Source organism: Papaver somniferum, unplaced genomic scaffold (genome assembly GCF_003573695.1).
Source record: "Papaver somniferum cultivar HN1 unplaced genomic scaffold, ASM357369v1 unplaced-scaffold_128, whole genome shotgun sequence".
In the NCBI taxonomy this organism is placed as follows: domain Eukaryota; kingdom Viridiplantae; phylum Streptophyta; class Magnoliopsida; order Ranunculales; family Papaveraceae; genus Papaver; species Papaver somniferum.
In genome coordinates, this window is record NW_020621936.1 from 7,794,729 (window position 1) to 7,812,618 (window position 17,890).

General features: G+C 36.7%; 1 protein-coding gene across 4 annotated transcripts; it reads right to left on the reverse strand.

Annotated features, from left to right (window-relative positions):
* Window positions 1-2,828: 2,828 nt before the first annotated feature.
* LOC113331839 (protein LNK1-like) lies at window positions 2,829-9,230 on the reverse strand. 4 transcript variants are annotated; one of them, XM_026578486.1, is made up of 7 exons: window positions 9,094-9,230; window positions 7,800-8,373; window positions 7,339-7,678; window positions 5,556-5,921; window positions 4,627-4,775; window positions 3,776-3,911; window positions 2,829-3,675 (listed from the first exon to the last, which is right to left on the reverse strand). In XM_026578486.1, exons 2-7 carry the CDS (start codon window positions 8,153-8,155, stop codon window positions 3,580-3,582), a joined length of 1,443 nt encoding a protein of 480 aa, XP_026434271.1. In that variant the 5' UTR covers window positions 8,156-8,373; window positions 9,094-9,230; the 3' UTR covers window positions 2,829-3,579. The 4 variants fall into 4 exon arrangements, with proteins under 4 accessions (XP_026434271.1, XP_026434272.1, XP_026434273.1 ...); XM_026578487.1 differs by having other exon boundaries at window positions 8,851-9,179; XM_026578488.1 differs by lacking the exon at window positions 9,094-9,230 and adding an exon at window positions 8,550-8,568.
* Window positions 9,231-17,890: the final 8,660 nt, after the last annotated feature.

Sequence of the window (17,890 nt, forward strand, 5' to 3'; positions counted from 1 at the left end):
TAGTTCTTCTCCTCCCTTTTCAGCTAATCCAAACTGTGATGATTATAAGTATGTTGGTGAACTTATTGATACTGTTGAAAATAACTGGAATTTAGTTACTCTTTCTTCTTTCTTCTCCTCTAAAGATGTAATTAGAATAAGATCTATTAGAATTAATACAACCAAGAAAGATGAAATTATGTGGGCTCATACTTCTAATGGCATGTACACTGTTAAATCAGCTTATAAAACTTTCTTAAATGAAGCCTATTCAACTGATGAAGCTTCTTTTTGGAAGAAAATTTGGAATCTGGATTGTTTATCTAAGATAAAGTTCTTTATGTGGAAAATCTTCGCGCAAATGTTACCTGTTAATTCTGTTCTTAAGCTTTACAATCCTGATATTGATGATTGTTGTCCTCTTTGTAAAAAAGGATTCTGAGTCTGTGATGCATCTGTTCTTTCTCTGTCTGATTGCCTCCCATATCTGGTTTGCTCTTTCTCCGCAACATTTAGGGTATATTGATAAGAACTGGGTTGAAGACATCTTTATGTCATGATTTGGTAATTCTCTTGGTGTTTCTCCTTACTTTGTGGGTTGGCCAAGTGTTGGAGCCATTGTTTTATGGTATGTTTGGAAGCTGAGATGTGATGTTGTATTTAAACATGTGCAAATCAATCTTGATAGGGTTGTGCTGGATGTTAGAAGATTTATTAATACTTATATAGCTCCTTTTTGTCTCTTAATTCAGTTAGTATGGAAGTTGCTTTCCAAAAACAGGATTTTGATTATGTCATGTTTATGGATGGTTCTTTTAAAAATTTTAACTTGGGTGTTGGCGTTATACTCTGTGATATTGCAGGGACAATAAAGAGTCTTAGAATGGATTTTGGACTGATTTCTAGCGTTGTTGGGGCTGAGACAACCGCGCTCATTTTGGCGATCTCTTGGGCAAGAGATTTGAATCTGTCGGGGCTGAGACAACCGCGCTCATTTTGGCGATCTCTTGGGAAAGAGATTTGAATCTGTCTAAAGTCATCTTAGTTAGCGATTGTCTTCAGATGGTTGGTTATGTAAATAACGGCAAGGGTGATCTGGATTGGCGAAGTCTTGATCTCTTAGAAGATTGTCATCTTTCCCTATCTAGTTTTTTATCTTGCAAGGTTGGCTATATTAAGCGTTGTAAAAATAAATTGGCAGACAAACTTGCTCATAGAGCTAGAAGGTTTAGATTGAGTAACATTTGGGATTCTCCTCTATTCTTAGAAGATGTTATGAGGAATGTATCTCTAAATGCAGTTTGTAATAGTCTTTTCTTTTAATGAAATAGTGTCTTTCTCAGCAAAAAAAAAAGATTATGACGAGTAGCTGCAGCCGTAATGTACACCCTGGTTTAGAAGTTGCTCAAAACCATAACAAAACTCTCCTTTTCTCGAGTGAATTGTGACATACAGTTGGCCCAATCAGTTGGTCAACTGGTTGCCCATCATTCACAGACCTCCCCAATTGTGCTACTGCTAATATCATGTTACAAACTTACAATCATGTGTCTCACATATGCTCGACCAACAACACTGAATGGCCGATGTCTTGGTCATGACCTAGATATATCTTGGACACCTCTGGCCTTGGCCTCAGCCTCCGTGTCAAGTCATAACCAACCAGTGAGTGTGAATTGGCTTAGTGGTTACCACTAGCCAACTTCATGATTTGAACCATAATCTCATTATCGAATTGCTGGATTAATAAAATACCAGCAGAGCAATAAGCAATAAGAAAAACAGGAAATCGCAGCAAGCCTTAAATTATTTCACAATAAAAAACAACCATAAGATGGAAAACAGAACCATAACTCTTTTATTCATACCAGCTAACCCGAACAACTACATCACAGGACCAAGATACAAGCTACTGTTTGTATAGATTACCCTGCTAAATTTAGGGTGCTTGCGCACATTAAGATGTGCAATCAAGTCCACCACACCCTACTTCCATCCCTATTGAATGATAAGTCGGTCTCTAGCTTTCTCTTTCTTACATCTTAGCTGTGGAGGTTTCCCATCGAAATTGTTAAGGTCTATGCAAGTGAGCTTGATTACCATATACAGACACAGTAGTATATATTTTCTACTTAGTAGACAGATAAATCGGAATAACCAGCAACCATCCGAACCAACACTAGGGTCCATATTCAACGCCCTTGCCAGATGCCACAGGGTAATAACTAAACAAAATCTACACCGATCCAAAATCAAATACTATTGCTAGTAAATATCAAAAAGTTATCAGTTCCACTGAAAGAAGCTCCTAGAGATAATTTCCATGTTGGCTAATGTGATATAAATGTAGGAGTTGCCCAGCTTCTAATTATGACTAGAAAGAACCAACTACTTCAGAAGTTTCAGCTGCTTAAAAGTCGGATAAGAGAAGTACTACCATATAAAACAAGAATTATGGGTCATGACTCATGATAGTTAGGATAGATACACTGTAACTTGTACCTACTGGCCGCACCCTCCTCCTTTGCACTTCAAATGTTCTAATAACTCTAATACCTTGTTCCAACTCGAAACGTGGATATGAGGCTATAAAGGCCAAACAGGTATAAAGAGGCGACTGACAGATAAAATATCACAAGTCTATAGGCATAAAAGCAAGTAAGCACCACTAACCGCTCTTTGTTTATTACTAAAAATACCAAACCATAATAAGAGCCTGCGACGGAGTGAGTGATCTCCACTCTTCCGCAAAACGTTATCTTGTAGACTGACCCTGCAACAAGAAGAGACACTTGGCCCAGTTGTACATCATAGCAAACTATTTGTTAGTTGTAAGAGTGAACTAAAAGGACACATAATCACAGACATGAAATAAATGTTCATTCAAGAAGTAGTGAAGCATAGATTTGTTTTTATAGCACCACAACAAGAATAGTGTTTCCAGATAACCATTTTCACACTTTAGCGCATTGCTGGAAACTGAACTTGTTAACCAGAATCCACATCCAGTACCAACACAAACATGACCAAAGAAAATGTCATGAGGTCATGCCACGAGACAATATTCAAATCTTCGTATCATCTACTTCCAATAGACGAACCGAATCAGATCCTTACTTTTCCAATAGGAGTATGGGTATGTTTCTATAATTCTGTCCTTATCTCTTAGTTATTTAACTGACTGGAACACGTGAAAGAATGAAGACATGATTTTGTATAATGATCAAAAATAAGTGGCTACCTATCACAATTATGCCAATTGGAACAAGTATATATACATTAGCAGAATCTTAAAATAGCTAAAAAAACATTTTCTTTTTATTTTGTACAGGCCATAGTCACGTAACTGATACACCTAAAAGATGGCATAGGCCTGTAAGTTTGTTGCCTATGAGCTCTTTGGCGATGCACAACCTCTTAATACACATCAAAAAGGTCGCTGAAGTTGTCACTTGTAACTGGAGTTACATATTTTCTTCTTTGCAACCAGTACACGACACTTGTAATGTATCACTACTCGGACATAGTGATAAGCAACAGCTAAACATACATAAGAAAATTCATTGAAGTTGCTGAAGGATATAATTTTCTTACTCTTGATCAGTATTCAGAAATTTCCTCCACCCCACCAGAATGTTCTTCCTCGTAAAGCAGTTCGTTAGGAATCAAATGCTGGCTAGTGATAGACCCATGAACCTGAGGTTCAATTCAATAACATAATGATTAGAATTTAGAAACCTAAGCATCCTGGCTAAGAAAGCTATGTATGATCAGGACTAATTGTCTAAGAGCTAACCACGCTAGAGGACTCTAGAGATAAGGAACCATCACAAACCCCCGTAGACGGTTTGGCTGGGACTTGGAAAAGTAAATGTGCCACAGAGCGATCGATTGGATTTGTAACAGCTTCCAAGTCCTTCAATTCCGAAGACCTGCATAAAGACCAGCATGTGTGGAATTGAAATCAAACGCAGCAAAAAATATTAAAAAAAACCATCAACATCAACCTTAATAGCAAACGCACAACTAACAGGTCCTGGTTTGCAGTTCAGGAACCATGAAAATAGGTAAAGAACTCATCCATGAGATACACTTCTGATTTTTCTCTAGTAGCTGGTGGATGATACCTATGACCCAAGTTCCAAAACTTGTCGGCATCCTATTTCCTAACTGATAAAAACCCCAAGTACGCAATACAAAACATAGCTGTCAGGTGCAGTGGCAGTTTTAGTATCCCAAAATCAAGATGCTCATCTACTATCGATATATATGAATGTGTAGATGCCATATTTTACCTTCAAAACGATCAAAACAAATTCCCCAAAATTGAACTATCTGTCAGCTTCCCTGCCCCTTTGATCTTTGATTTCTTCTCTCAAAGACGAGTTATCTTCCTAGGCACACAACATATCTGTTCCCCTAAACATAATTTTCTACATTTTTCTAACAAAAATTGGGGAATAAACAAACCCCATAAATGGATTATTATGCCCCTCAAGTTGGAGATAATGGTACTGCCTAAATTTTATTCTCGTTTATAATTTTTAGTACTTCGTCTGTTTATGTACTTTCCCTAAGGCAGGACAAGAAGAGTAGGGACCCACATATCAATATAAAAACTTTAATAAGTACGGTTAACTATCATACACATTTGCTTCTTCAGTTGTGAAAACTCCTTTTTCATTTATGATATCTCTGCCGCTACTTTTTGATAATCCAAGATTGTGTCTTTGATCAGCACTTCTAGCCAAGCGGTACAAACTATCTCTTATACATAGCTTTGTTCTACTATCCAACTGAAAATAAAAAAGTTCAGCTGAATCAATACCAGATAAATTCATACGGTTTTGTTTGCGCAACTGAATGTGCGTCTATTTACTTACAATTGCCCTGATACTAGTTCCAAATTCAGCAATTTATAACCCTGTATTCCTACATTAGAGATTTGATGATATGCCGTACCCTTATATGAAAATAAAAATAAAAATAAAAGCAAACCAGAATGTGGATTGTGCCTCAGAACACCATGCTTTCTCTTAGAGTTGATACACAATAATGATGCGAGGCACGGGTCCTCATATGAACAGGAAGTACTTATCCATGTTACGCACAACATTCGATCAGTCAACTTGGTCTCAGTCAATATGCTTAATAACCACAGAGCTTTCAAAACAAAACTAACCCAAAGCAAAGTGTGGCAATCAGCCTTCCAAATTACCTTGACCTTACCATGACAGCAGCACACTCTAGGTTAATCATAAATGATAATTTGACAGACTTGCAAAAGCAATCTGCAGAGCATGAAGCAAATCTCTTGTATAAAACCAACATAGTGGGATATGCACAAACTTACTGAAGGTATTAGTATCACTAGTGTCACCGATATAAAAGTAAAATCAATCCAGCAGATGGTATCTGAAAAAAAGAACTGGACTATTTCTGTTCAAAATTAATCCAGTTGATCAAGCATCTATGTGGATATGACTAACAATTCCTAAGAGCAAAAAGGAGTTCATTTTTTATTCGACCATGGTGCATGTTAAGTTACATAATGCAGACTCCAAGAAACAATTTACCTGCTTCATGATACATAGAAGCTGCCGAAGACCAGATGCTTCTACTGGTACATCATCCAAGAATGTAGTTCCCGGTACGGTCAATGTATCTGATACTGCTGGCACCTCAATGCTTAGTAGTTCAACTGCATTAAGACTTTGATGCAATTTTTCCCCAACTGGAACCTGGTCAGTAAGTGATGTCTGACTCTGTGCTTGCTGAATCACGGAATCTTCATGCTGATACGCAGTCGTATATGATACTTGCATATGTTCGTACTGGTTATGCTTTGCTATATTCTCCTCCAGGATCATAGATGGTGGAATCTCTGGTGGGAAGTTTGGAGACATCTCCATGGGAGCATGACCCAAGGCAAAAGCAGAAACCTAGGAAAAAAAATGCAGAGTGAAAATAAGTTTCAGATTCAAATCAACACAAATGGTAGGGTTGGATACTTACATGAATAACCAAAGTAATTTGAAGTGTATATATATTGACCAAGTTACAACTATATTTTGCTTTTCTTCTCTGAAACCGTTATGAGTCTTGCAAGGAGACTGCCAACAGATATTGAGAATGGAGGCTTCACATTCTTAAGTCTTAATTCTTAGAATCAATTCAGAAACAACAAAAGTAGACGACAAACATATCTACTTAAAAAGCTTGCTCTTAAAAAGTATGTCTCGACTCCTGAAGGAACCCAAGATGAACAAAGACACAAAGGTGACTCTTTTTCATGTCCACGGAATTAACAAGTTCGAACAATCTGCCACAACCTATGCTGTTTTCTTCTGTTGGCAAACTAATCCGTGGCCGTGGTGATTATGTATTATATATTCCGACAACACAATGGATTACAATTTTACATTTCACATCACAGATGTTTCTAACACATTTATCATTTTGTCATCGAATCACCCTTTCTTACAAGGTTTCTGGAACTGGTACATATAAATCTCAAATGATGCTAGTTCAATGAAAAGGAATCATTCTTCTATTTCAAGATATACGTTGGTAAAGCAACTTCAAATCTCTAGCTTGGCTGACCAACCTCAGTAAGAATGGACAATCACATCCAAATAATTAACAGTCCTTTTGGTTAATCAAAGAGCTGAGGCGTCTGATGAGGACAATGACAACAGTCATGATTACTCTTTTCAACCAAACAACTAATGAATCCTCAACAAATCCCCAACGCAGATTTGCATACTGATCCTCTTTCAACACACTGTCACACTGTCACCTAAAATGTTCAGCCTGCCTTTTTGTCTAATGCAAGTATTTTACGATCAAGAAGTCTCTGCCCCTTGTATAAATCATGTGTTAATATACTATAAATATAGGATCACATATCCTATACTAACAAATTACTGCATTTATACGAGTGATCCACAAACGACAAGAATCTCTCTTTTGTCTACCCCTATCCCGAGGAACCCAAACTAGCGCTCTCATTTTCTGTTGAGTCATAGTTCGGGTATATCTTGAGTGAGCCCCTCGATAGGTTGTTGCAAATCGGACAGACATGTAAATGACATGTAAATTTCAAAAAAGAAATCAAACTGAACATGCAAGGCAATGGATTTCCCTCAAGATCCTACTTATATGTCCTGTTCATCAAATTATGACACAATTCCACAACTGTCACTAAATACTGACCAATTAACACCTGCATATGCAACAGTCAAAGAGTTTAAACAGCTACTAAGGTTAGGGAGACAACGCACCCAGCACACCTACAGCCCAATTAATATGTAACAGGCACATGAATCTGTAAGAGAGAAAACACGCTTTCTTACTAACCTGCTCATTTGATATAGATAACCTCCTATCTTCAACATCTATATCCACCATATTACAAAAAGATGGACACGCAGAGGAAGAATCGTCAGCACCTAGATTCTGGGAATTCGTCCAACAAGTATCAAAGACATTTTGCTTGCCATAATTGGTGCTTGAAGGAGTAACGCTGCTGCACAGATATTCTGTATTTCCTTCACTTTGTTTTGGTGTACTTTTCCACTCGGAAATTGACGAGTTGAAACTAGATCTTAGAGCATCATCAGAGCTGTCGACAGGAGACGAGATCCATGAAACTTCATTGTCATAACTAGAATTCCCTTGCCCGTAAGTGGAATCACAGCTTTTATAGAACAAGAAATCACAGGACAAGGATGATATGATGTCAGAAAGAACTTCACTAATAAAATTTACAAGGGAAACATACAACTATATTTGTCGCAACAAAAGGAATTAAAAATTACCTAAACATCTTTTCAACATCTTCAAGATTGCCAATGTCAGGCCATCCATAATACAAAAGATTGGTGGAATCCTTCTGCTCTTCTTCACCCGCACAAAATTTGTTGTTTGTTGGAGTGAGATCACCAAGCTGAAATCGAGAAAAGCTGCTATCTCTGGCAGCCAGTTTTTCATCAAACATAACATTTCCGTATAATGCATTACCACTTGAAGACATAATGTTGTTATCTAGAAAGCAGTTATTGGATAACTTAGCATCAGTGCAAGCGAAGTTTGCAATTTCTTGAATTAAATTGGTATCTCCTGAATCAAGAGATAAACCTTCAGGAGAACCAGACCAAAAATTGTTTTCCAACATAGGACCCTTGATGTCTTTTACTCCCACTCTTCCCTGAATACCATATTTAGGAGTAAATTTGCAACGCTCTTATTATTTCTAGAAGCAAATATTCGGCCACACCTATCCCTCTTGCCAAAACCAACTTGAGCTGGAAAGAAGAACCCTTTCTGAACGTAACGATGAAGCACTATATGGTCATCACTCTCACCAACCTCATCCCATGAAATATCATCAAGCTGTAAAACCAGTTGAGGTGATTTTAGGTGATTTAAGAGTACCGGACAATACAAATTAGAAAGCAACTACAGATCTTAATAAAGACTAACATATTATACAACATCACCAAAACACGCATAGTAAGGGAAAACTGTGCTATTATTATCCTTGCATAAAAAGTGCACTTAATGTCCACCTGAGTTATTTCAAAATAGTATCTAGTATCCCACTAACAGCTCCATCCTTGCAACAGCAAAATAACGCAGTTTAATTTCTTTTCTTCTAATTTTAAACAATCTTTTTCTATTTTAGTGTCTCTGAAATGACCATAAAAATCCATCGGAAGTTAAAGTAAATTCAAAGTTTTATGATTCCTAAACAACAAAACAGAGCTCCACTGGTTAACCAATGAATCAATCTAATAACCAGCTGTTAAGCAACTTAGACTATTAAATCCAATATCAAGAACAAAAGAAAGAAAGAAAAAATAAACCTACCTCATTATACATGGACCAGTCAGACATCCTCAACAGGCAAATTCCTTAACCGGAACTAACAATACCGTTAACTGATCATCTAATCTCATCTTAAAATACAACTAACAACAACCTCTGCAGGACTGAAAATGCTGAATTTTAAATAACAAAACCCCAAATCTTATCCTTCAACCCCAAAAAAATAGCAAAAAATTTCTCAACAACAGATGTCACCACAAAGAATCTATAGGAACAAGAGTTTACCAGATCAATAGATTTCCACTTTCTTGTAAATTAGCAGATTACAAACAATTATCTGAACAGCAGAGTTTAAAACGCCCAACCTGAATTTTCTCTTTTGCCGACTCTAAAAGATTTTTTTATTTTTTTTCCTAATTCAAAAATGAGACGACACGTGGTGTGGAGAGAGACTGAAACTAGTGGATGAGAATGAAGGATCAGTTTCTTAAAATCTATTCGTCCACGTTAAAACAAGAGCCGCTAAATAAGCGACACGTGTCAGTGACCGAATAAGAGAACAGCCATGTATATAGATGTCGGGAACCTAGTTAGCAATTCGGGATTCGGCAAACGTACGGAACGGCAAACGTACGAGTATTATACGGTTTTGTAAAATCCAGATTCGGTCCAAAATTCGGTCAACGGGACGTGATTCGTCATTAATTCGGAACGGTATACGTACGTGTATAATTCGATTTATAAATGTGAGTTCGGCTCTGAAAATTCGGTATCTATATATAACAAATAATTTGTATTTATAAGGTCATAGACCAATTTTTATGCATATGTGTGAGTTATTTAAGGAAAAAATAAACTCAATATGATGATATTGATAATATATACAACATTAGTTATCCAAAAGGACGTCGTATGGTGGTTTAGATGCTTGGTTAGTGAGTTTGAGATCTCTCTCACCTTCACCTTCAAATCTCTTCAGTCGTTTTTGTTTCATAAAAATTACAACACGTCTAATATTCGGTCGTGTATGTTCGGGAGGCAGTAAAGCCCAAAAAGTGGAGTCTTTGAAAAGTAAAAGCTAAAGAATTTATGACGAATTAAACGGACGTATCATTCGGGATACGTAAAATTCGTGAACGATTCGCGAATAATCCGGGAATGCCACATAATACGCGACTTGGGTTCGGAGTTGCAAACGTACGCGAATAAGACGGTAAAATTCGTGATACGGAAAAATTCGCGAATCATTCGCGAATCATTCGCGAACTTACTAACTAGGGTCGGGAATATTTGTGGCTGGAATTCCAGGTGAGGTCTTTTTCTTCTTTTTGAAACAAGAAAACAAATATCAGTTACCGTTTATGTTGGCCGACCTTCAAATTTCGTTAATTTAGTATTGGACAGATATACAGGCGCAATTTCCGAAAAAGGAAAACTTGTTCAGTTGGATTTAAGCGATCATATCTCGAAATCTAGGATCTAGCAATTGGCTGCGTACCCAAGTCGGCAAGTTGATAATTCCCAGCTGACTAAGTCAATAACTCAGTCTACTTAAAATGAAAATACGTAAACCAAATCGGTGGACATGACCGAACCTATTATGATTCCAATGTATTCCTGAGTGCACATTCCTCCCCTCCTGATTAGCCGGACTTAACGGAGATTTATGTTATTTGAATTTTTATTTTTATTTTGTAAATTTGTTGATGAATATTTAAAAGATCATAGAATCCATCACAACGGAAATTATCAGAATTGATCACAATATTTATTATGACACTGGTCATTATTAGGTTAATTTTGAAACCTATTATGGGGCTCCGTTCATTTGGTTTTGAGGACTTACAAGAGCACTAAATTGGATTATGAAATATTAATCAACAAAGCCTCTTATCCAACTATTTTTATTTATGGCTAGAATGCCCTCGATTAATTTGTTGAAGATAAGATGTAACTAAACTAAATAATGTTAATAATTAGATTAAACTAATCATTTGATTTATAATTAGTGTTTGAAAATCAAAAATCTATATATTAATTTTTTTTGTTTTAAGGGTGGGGAAGAGTAATAAATGAGGAGAAATTTGAGAAAAACTTAAAAATTTAGGTTTTCTCAAGTAGAGTGATTCTAACAAGATTAATGATGTATATCTCTTACTTAACTCCAATAATAATTAATTTGGTTTTAACTACATGAAGTATACAGAAAGTTGGAGATTTTTTATTATTTAAAACCCCCATATTCGATTCATCGACCCAGCCGTAGACAGAGAATACGATCTGGATGACAAAGCTTCCAAACAGTAGACGTCTTTGAACCCAAAAAATTCGGTTTGGAAGTTATGAACTCCAAATCGTAGATAAACCTACGACGGGGAAACCGAACCGTAGGTACATGAAAGAGTTACGGTGTGGAAAAACGAACTTTCCAAATCGTAGACAAAATCAGATAAGCTTATGGTTTGGATTTAGTCACATACGGTTGGGAAAGAAAATTTGATTTGCATACAGTGTGGAACTCCAACCTTAGGCAAACACATATTAACTTACAGTTTGAAACTAATACTCTACGGTGTAAATTTGTGTTTCATTTTTTTATATACGGTTTGAGCTTCAAACCGTATGTAAACTCAGATAAACCTACGGTTGGGAAATTAGGTTTCAATTTACGGCTTGAAACTCAAACTGTAAGCAAACTCAGATAAAGATATGGTGTGGAACTTTCAAGTTGCTGTGGAGAAGTATGGTTTCGATTTTTCACCGAAGAATAACCTACAGTTTGGATATATAAATCATCCAAACTGTGGACAGATCTGAAGTTGTTTTTTTAAAACCTAATTCGATCGAATCTACGTATTCATAAAATAAAAATTAACGAACGAAGATGGGATTGGTGTTCTTTTCCAAAGGTTTAATCGGGGATGAATAATTTTGTGAATCGACGATCAATCCAAGAAGAGGCAATGGGGGTGATGGGGAGAAGAAGAGACGATGAATGAGAGGGGGGAGGGAATGAATTTTATTGATATGATTTAAGTTCAGGTTTAAGTATTTAACTAGTGTTAGGTTGGTTTTTAATGGGTGAAGGGTGCTTTAATATTTTTCTTATGGATTAGGCCTCCCTTTATCTTCTTTTAGGATATTTGAATCCATAGGAGGCCTCAAAACTTTTTCCTTGGATACTCTATAATAGGCTTCTTAATTTTTGTACATTTTTAATTAATTCTAGGAATATAAGGTCACTCAGTTTTCTTTATTTTTTCTAATTAAGGATCTGCTTTAGAGTCATATTATAGTTTATACTCAAATCCTGAAAACAGTTGTATTGATGTTAAGCTTATGATTTTGTTGGTCAAAACTATATTGTTGTAGAGCTGCAATCATCTTATCTCTTTCCACTTCACCTATTCAAATTTTATCATTTATATAACTACCTTATTTATCAAAACCCAACTACAAAATTAAGAGTAATCAATCTTGATCATGCTCGATATATCTTTAACTATTTTCCTATTTCATCTGAAACACCATATTGCAACTTCTATAAGAAAAACAAATCCATTAAAGTTACGTTTGTGTGTAAACAAATTGGTTGTATCATATGTATGTGAGTTGTAATTCCCTTGATTATATGGGTAAACCGATGTAGATGGTGATTCTTTGGACAGAGGGTAAAATAGTCATTTTATGATTCAGGGGTAAAATCAGTATTTTGGTAGTCTAGGGAAAAATCGTCACTTGATGAATGTCCAACCTAGTTGAGGTGTTCAGGATCATAATTATGGTCAGCTACCATGCTATGTGTATGAAGGTATGAACTTGAATAGTATGAAGCCCAAGAAGGGATGACGGAGTTCAACTCCTAAAGAAAGAAATGTTAAGTCAAAACTGGAGAATTCTTGTTAGGCCTAAAGAGCTTCCATCACTCCGGGGTGGAGAGCCATCATTGCTTCAAGACGCAAAGTCTATATTGCTTCAAGGCGAAGTTTCTCCATAACTCGAAAGTGAAGAGCCTCCATTGCTTCAAGACGCAAAGTTTATATTGCTTCAAGGCGAAGTGCCTCCATATCTAGAAAGAGAAGAGCCTCAATTGCTTGAAGATGAAAAGACCGGCCTTGTCGCTCTGAAGCAGAAAACCTTCATCGCTCCGAAGCAGAGATTCTTCATCTGTCCGAAGCAAAGAGAAGAGTCTGGTCACTCTAAAGAGAAAGGACTTCACCACTCAAATGAAAAATATCTCATAGGTCAATGGTTGACCACGCGCCCCAGTCAGGGCCAAATGAATCCCCTCAGTCGAGGAAAAACGGCTTGCCTCAACGTGCACGATTAGGTTACGATGGACCTAAGCCACGATTGTGCCCTCCACATGGAACACACGGCTATAACAAGCCTTATGTAGCCTTATGTAGCTCTTCACATGGCACACACGGCTATTTCAAGCCTTATGCAGGACTGAAAATGCTGAATTTTAAAGAACAAAACCCTAAATCTTATCCTTCAACCCAAAAAAAAAAATAGCAAAAAAATTTCTCAACAACAGATATCACCACAAAGAATCTATAGGAAAAAGAGTTTACCAGATCAGTAGATTTCCACTTTCTTGTAAATTAACAGCAGATTACAAACAATTATCTGAACAACAGAGTTTAAAACGCCAAATTATCCATCCAAACCTGAATATTCTCTTTTGCCGACTCTAAAAGATTTTTTTATTTCTTTTCCCAATTCAAAACATAAGACGACACGTGGTGTGGAGAGAGACTGAAACTAGTGGATGAGAATGAATGATCAGTTTCTTAAAATCTATTCGTCCACGTTAAAACAGGAGCCGCTAAATAAGCGACACGTGTCAGTGACTGAATAAGTGTGTGTAGATGTCGGGAATATTTGTGGCCGGAATTGCCGATGAGGTCGTTTTCTTCTTTTTGAAACAAGAAAAGAAATATCACGGACAGTTTATGTTAGCCGAAAAAGGAAAACTTGTTCGGTTGGATTTAAGCGATCATATCTCGAAATCTAGGATCTAGCGATTGGCTGCGTACCCAAGTCGGCAAGTTGATAATTCTCAGCTGACTAAGTCAATACCTCAGTCTACTTAAAATGAAAATACGAAAACCAAATCGGTGGAAAAGACCGAACCTATTATGATTCTATGGACTAAATTCCCTAGATGGCTATTAGTCTACAACAAGAATTCTCTTGGGCACAATAGAACTTTCCTCCTTTGCTACCTGGAATGCCAGCTCTTGCAAACCCAAGAGATGGAACACAAACGACCACAACAATCTACATAGGCTAGGTCAAACCTAGTCTAGATTGGATCAAGATCATCACAGATGGAGCAGTGTGAGGACACCCAAGAATAGCTGGAGCAGGTTTCATTTGTAAGGATGTTTCTGCTAACGCCCTAGTAGCCGTATCACAACCACTAAGAATCACCACCGCCCTCACGCTGAATCATGGACAATGCTGATAGCGACCAAGACGGCAAAAGAATGAAGCTGGCCAAATGTTGAATGTTAAACCGACTCGGAAAATTTGCTTCGATTCCTAACCTCGGATGCCGATCCGCCTTGGTACTTATCAGGAATGATCTCTGAAACCAATCAGATCATGAGACAGATCCCCCACTGCACCGTCAAGCACAATTACAGGGAAGGCAATCAGACAGCGGATGGATTGGCCAATCTGGCGGCAGACAACAGCCAACTGGAGAACCTTACAACTTTATTTTGGGACCATACTATCCCACCACGCATTAATCAAATTGTAATGGATGACTCCTTGGGTATCACCTACCCTCGTATAATTGCCGCTTAATTTTTACTAATATTTCCATGCTTCAAAAAAAAAAAAAAAACTAAGTTGAATCCAATGTACCATGGGTGCACATTCCTCCCCTCCTGATTAGCCGGACTTAATAGAGATTTATGTCATTTGAATTTCTATTTTTATTTTGTAAATTTATTGATGAATGTTTAAAAGATCATAGAATATGATCACAATAGAAATTATCAAAATTGATCACAATATTTATTACGATACTAGTCATTATTGGGTTAATTTTGAAACCTATTACGGGGGCTCCATCCATTTGGTTTTGAGGGATTACAAGAGAACTAAATTGGATTATGAAATATTAATTAACAAAGCCTCTTATCCAACTATTTTTAATATGACTAGAATGCCCTCGATTAATTTGTTAACGATAAGATCAACTAAACTAAATAATGTTAGTAATTATTAAATTAAACTAATCATTTGATTTATAATTAGTGTTTGAAAATAAAAAAATCTATATATTATTTTTTTTGGTTTTAAGGGTGAGGAAGAGGGATAAGTGAGGAGAAATTTGAGAAAAACCTAGAAATTTAGGTTTTCTCAATCAGAGTGATTCTAACAAGATTAATGATGTATATCTCTTACTTAACTCCAATAATAATTAATTTGCTTTTAACTGCATGAAGTATATAGAAAGTTGGATTTTTTTTATTATTTAAAACCCCCATATTCGATTTATCGACCCAACCGTAGACAAAGAATACGTTCCGGATAACAAAGCTTCCAAATAGTAAACGTCTTTGAACCAAAAAAATTCGGTTTGGAAGTTATGAACTCCAAACCGTAGATAAACCTATGATAGGGAAATCGAACCATAGGTACATGAAAGAGTTACGGTGTGGAAAAATGAACTTTCCAAAATGTAGACAAAATCAGATAAGCTTATGGTTTGGATTTAAGTCAGATACGGTTGGGAAAGAAAATTTGGTTTGATTACAGTGTGGAACTCCAACCGTAGGCAAACACCTATTAGCTTACAGTTTGAAACTAATACTCTACAGTGTAAATTTGTGTTTCATTTTTCTACATACGGTTTGAGCTTCATAACTCAGATAAACATACGGTTTGAAGCTTACAGCTTCAAACCGTATGTAAACTCAGATAAACCTACGGTTGGGAAATTAGGTTTCAATTTGCGGCTTGGAACTCAAACTGTATGCAAACTCAGACAAAGATATGGTGAAAAAGCGGGGGTCTAACAACCACACCCAATATTTCGATTAACAATCTTTGAAAAAGCGGGGGTCTAACAACACCACCCAATAATTCGATTACCAATCTGTATGGACAAACTCCAATATACTTTTTATGAGAATCAACTAGACAGTCAGACTCAATCAATAAAAAGATATATCAAAGAGTTTATATCTCTCACTTGTTTTGATTAATACTCAAGCTAAAACAAAAGCGAGTCTTTTTAATCAAACACAAGGAATAACTTGGACGGTACCAAAGACCAATATCCAAGGATCAATCAATATCGATCAACAACCAAGATTGGATTTCCAATTGATGATCTTAACGCACAACCTGTATTATTTCAATTATATAAAAATATAATGCGAAAAAGAAATAACACAGACACCATAAATTTTGTTAACGAGGAAACCGCAAATGCAGATAAACCCCGGGACCTAGTCCAAATTGAATACACACTGTATTAAGCCGCTACAGACACTAGCCTACTGCAAACTAACTTCGGACTGGACTATAGTTGAACCCCTATCAATCTCCCACTGATACAAGGTACAGTTGTACTCCTACGCCTTTGATCCCAGCAGGATGCTACGTACTTGATTCCCTTAGATGATTTTACCCACAACTAAGAGTTGTTACGACCCAAAATCGCAAGATTTGATAATAAACAAATCTGTCTCACACAGAAAAGTATATCAAGGGATAAATCTGTTTCCCACATATAAACCCTAGGTTTTGTTCCGTCTTTAGATATAAAATCAAGGTAACATGAACCAATTGACAACCCGATCTTATATTCCCGAAGAACAGCCTAGATTAATCAATCACCTCTCAATAAACCTTCATGACTACACAAGCGGATTATCGAGGAATCACAAATAGTGAGACGAAGATGTTTGTGACTTTTTTATCTTTCCTATCGGAGAACTCTCACAATCTCAAGCCAATCAATCGATTATACTCGTACGATAGAAAATGCAAGATCAGATCACATAACTACGATAAAAGTAGTATCGGTCTGGCTTCACAATCCCAATGAAGTCTTTAAGTCGTTAACCTGATTTTACACAAGAAAATCAAAGGTTAATGGAGATCGACTCTAGCGAGCGCACTAGTATCACACAGACGTGTGGGGATTAAGTTTTGCTCTAGCTAGAAGTTCCCTATATATAGCCTTTCAAATCAGGGTTTTGCCTTAGGTACAAAGCAATCCTTATTCACCGTTAGATGAAATCCTGATTTAGATTCAAGCTAATATTTCTCAACTGTTAGATTGAAAAAAAAAAAAAAGCTTGTCATACACATTTAGTAAACGTGTATTGGGTTTGTGAAACACATGCCCAAACGTCTACGCATATGTTGGTCCAACATAGTAACCAAAAGGTTAACCATATGAGCATCTCATATCAATCTGGTTCTTCTTCACCATAACTAGTTCAATAGACTTCAAATGAAATAGTTAAGAGCTTTTCAATTGCTATGAGATCTTATGTAACTACACAAGACACAACTGAAACAAAGATGATTCGATTCGATTAAATCGGCTCATGAACATTATAGCCACGGTTTGCGAAAGCATTCCTTAGTAATTTAATGTATCATGTTCGGACCACATCTTTAGATCATAACCACTTAAGCTCGCAAACAAGTTCGCGGACTTAAGTTCAATCGGTTGAGTTTTCCAAACTCAGCAGAAATTCTCGGTCGAGAACTTCCGCCAGTTCGTGGACTTAGCACACAAACGAGTTTTGGAAAATCCCAGCAGAAATTTTCTGTGAAAAATTCCGTCAGTTCGCGGACCTGAATTTGCAAACTGAGTTCGCGGACTTGGCAAGGCCAATTCCACAATCCTGCCGATTTCTCTTGATCAACAAAGTTCGAAAACTTCGGTTCAAGGAATACATGGTTATGTAATATAAACTCTCGTTTCAATCATTGAGACATTCTCAGAGGACGCTATGTAGTCGTTATTCACAGACCGATTCACGTCAGAGCAATTCTCAAAGTGATTGAAACTTTTCATGACTTTCGTCACTAGGTGAAG

What these genes read in the sequence shown, in the direction of transcription:
- LOC113331839 (XM_026578486.1), bottom strand. Translation starts at nt 8,155, where the DNA reads ATGTTGGAAAACAATTTTTGGTCTGGTTCTCCTGAAGGTTTATCTCTT. An exon ending in GATGTTGAAAAGATGTTTAG is followed by an intron (nt 7,679 to 7,799) that starts GTAATTTTTAAT and finishes GTTCTATAAAAG; the next exon opens with CTGTGATTCCACTTACGGGC. An exon ending in CTCTAGAGTCCTCTAGCGTG is followed by an intron (nt 3,676 to 3,775) that starts GTTAGCTCTTAG and finishes ATTGAACCTCAG; the next exon opens with GTTCATGGGTCTATCACTAG.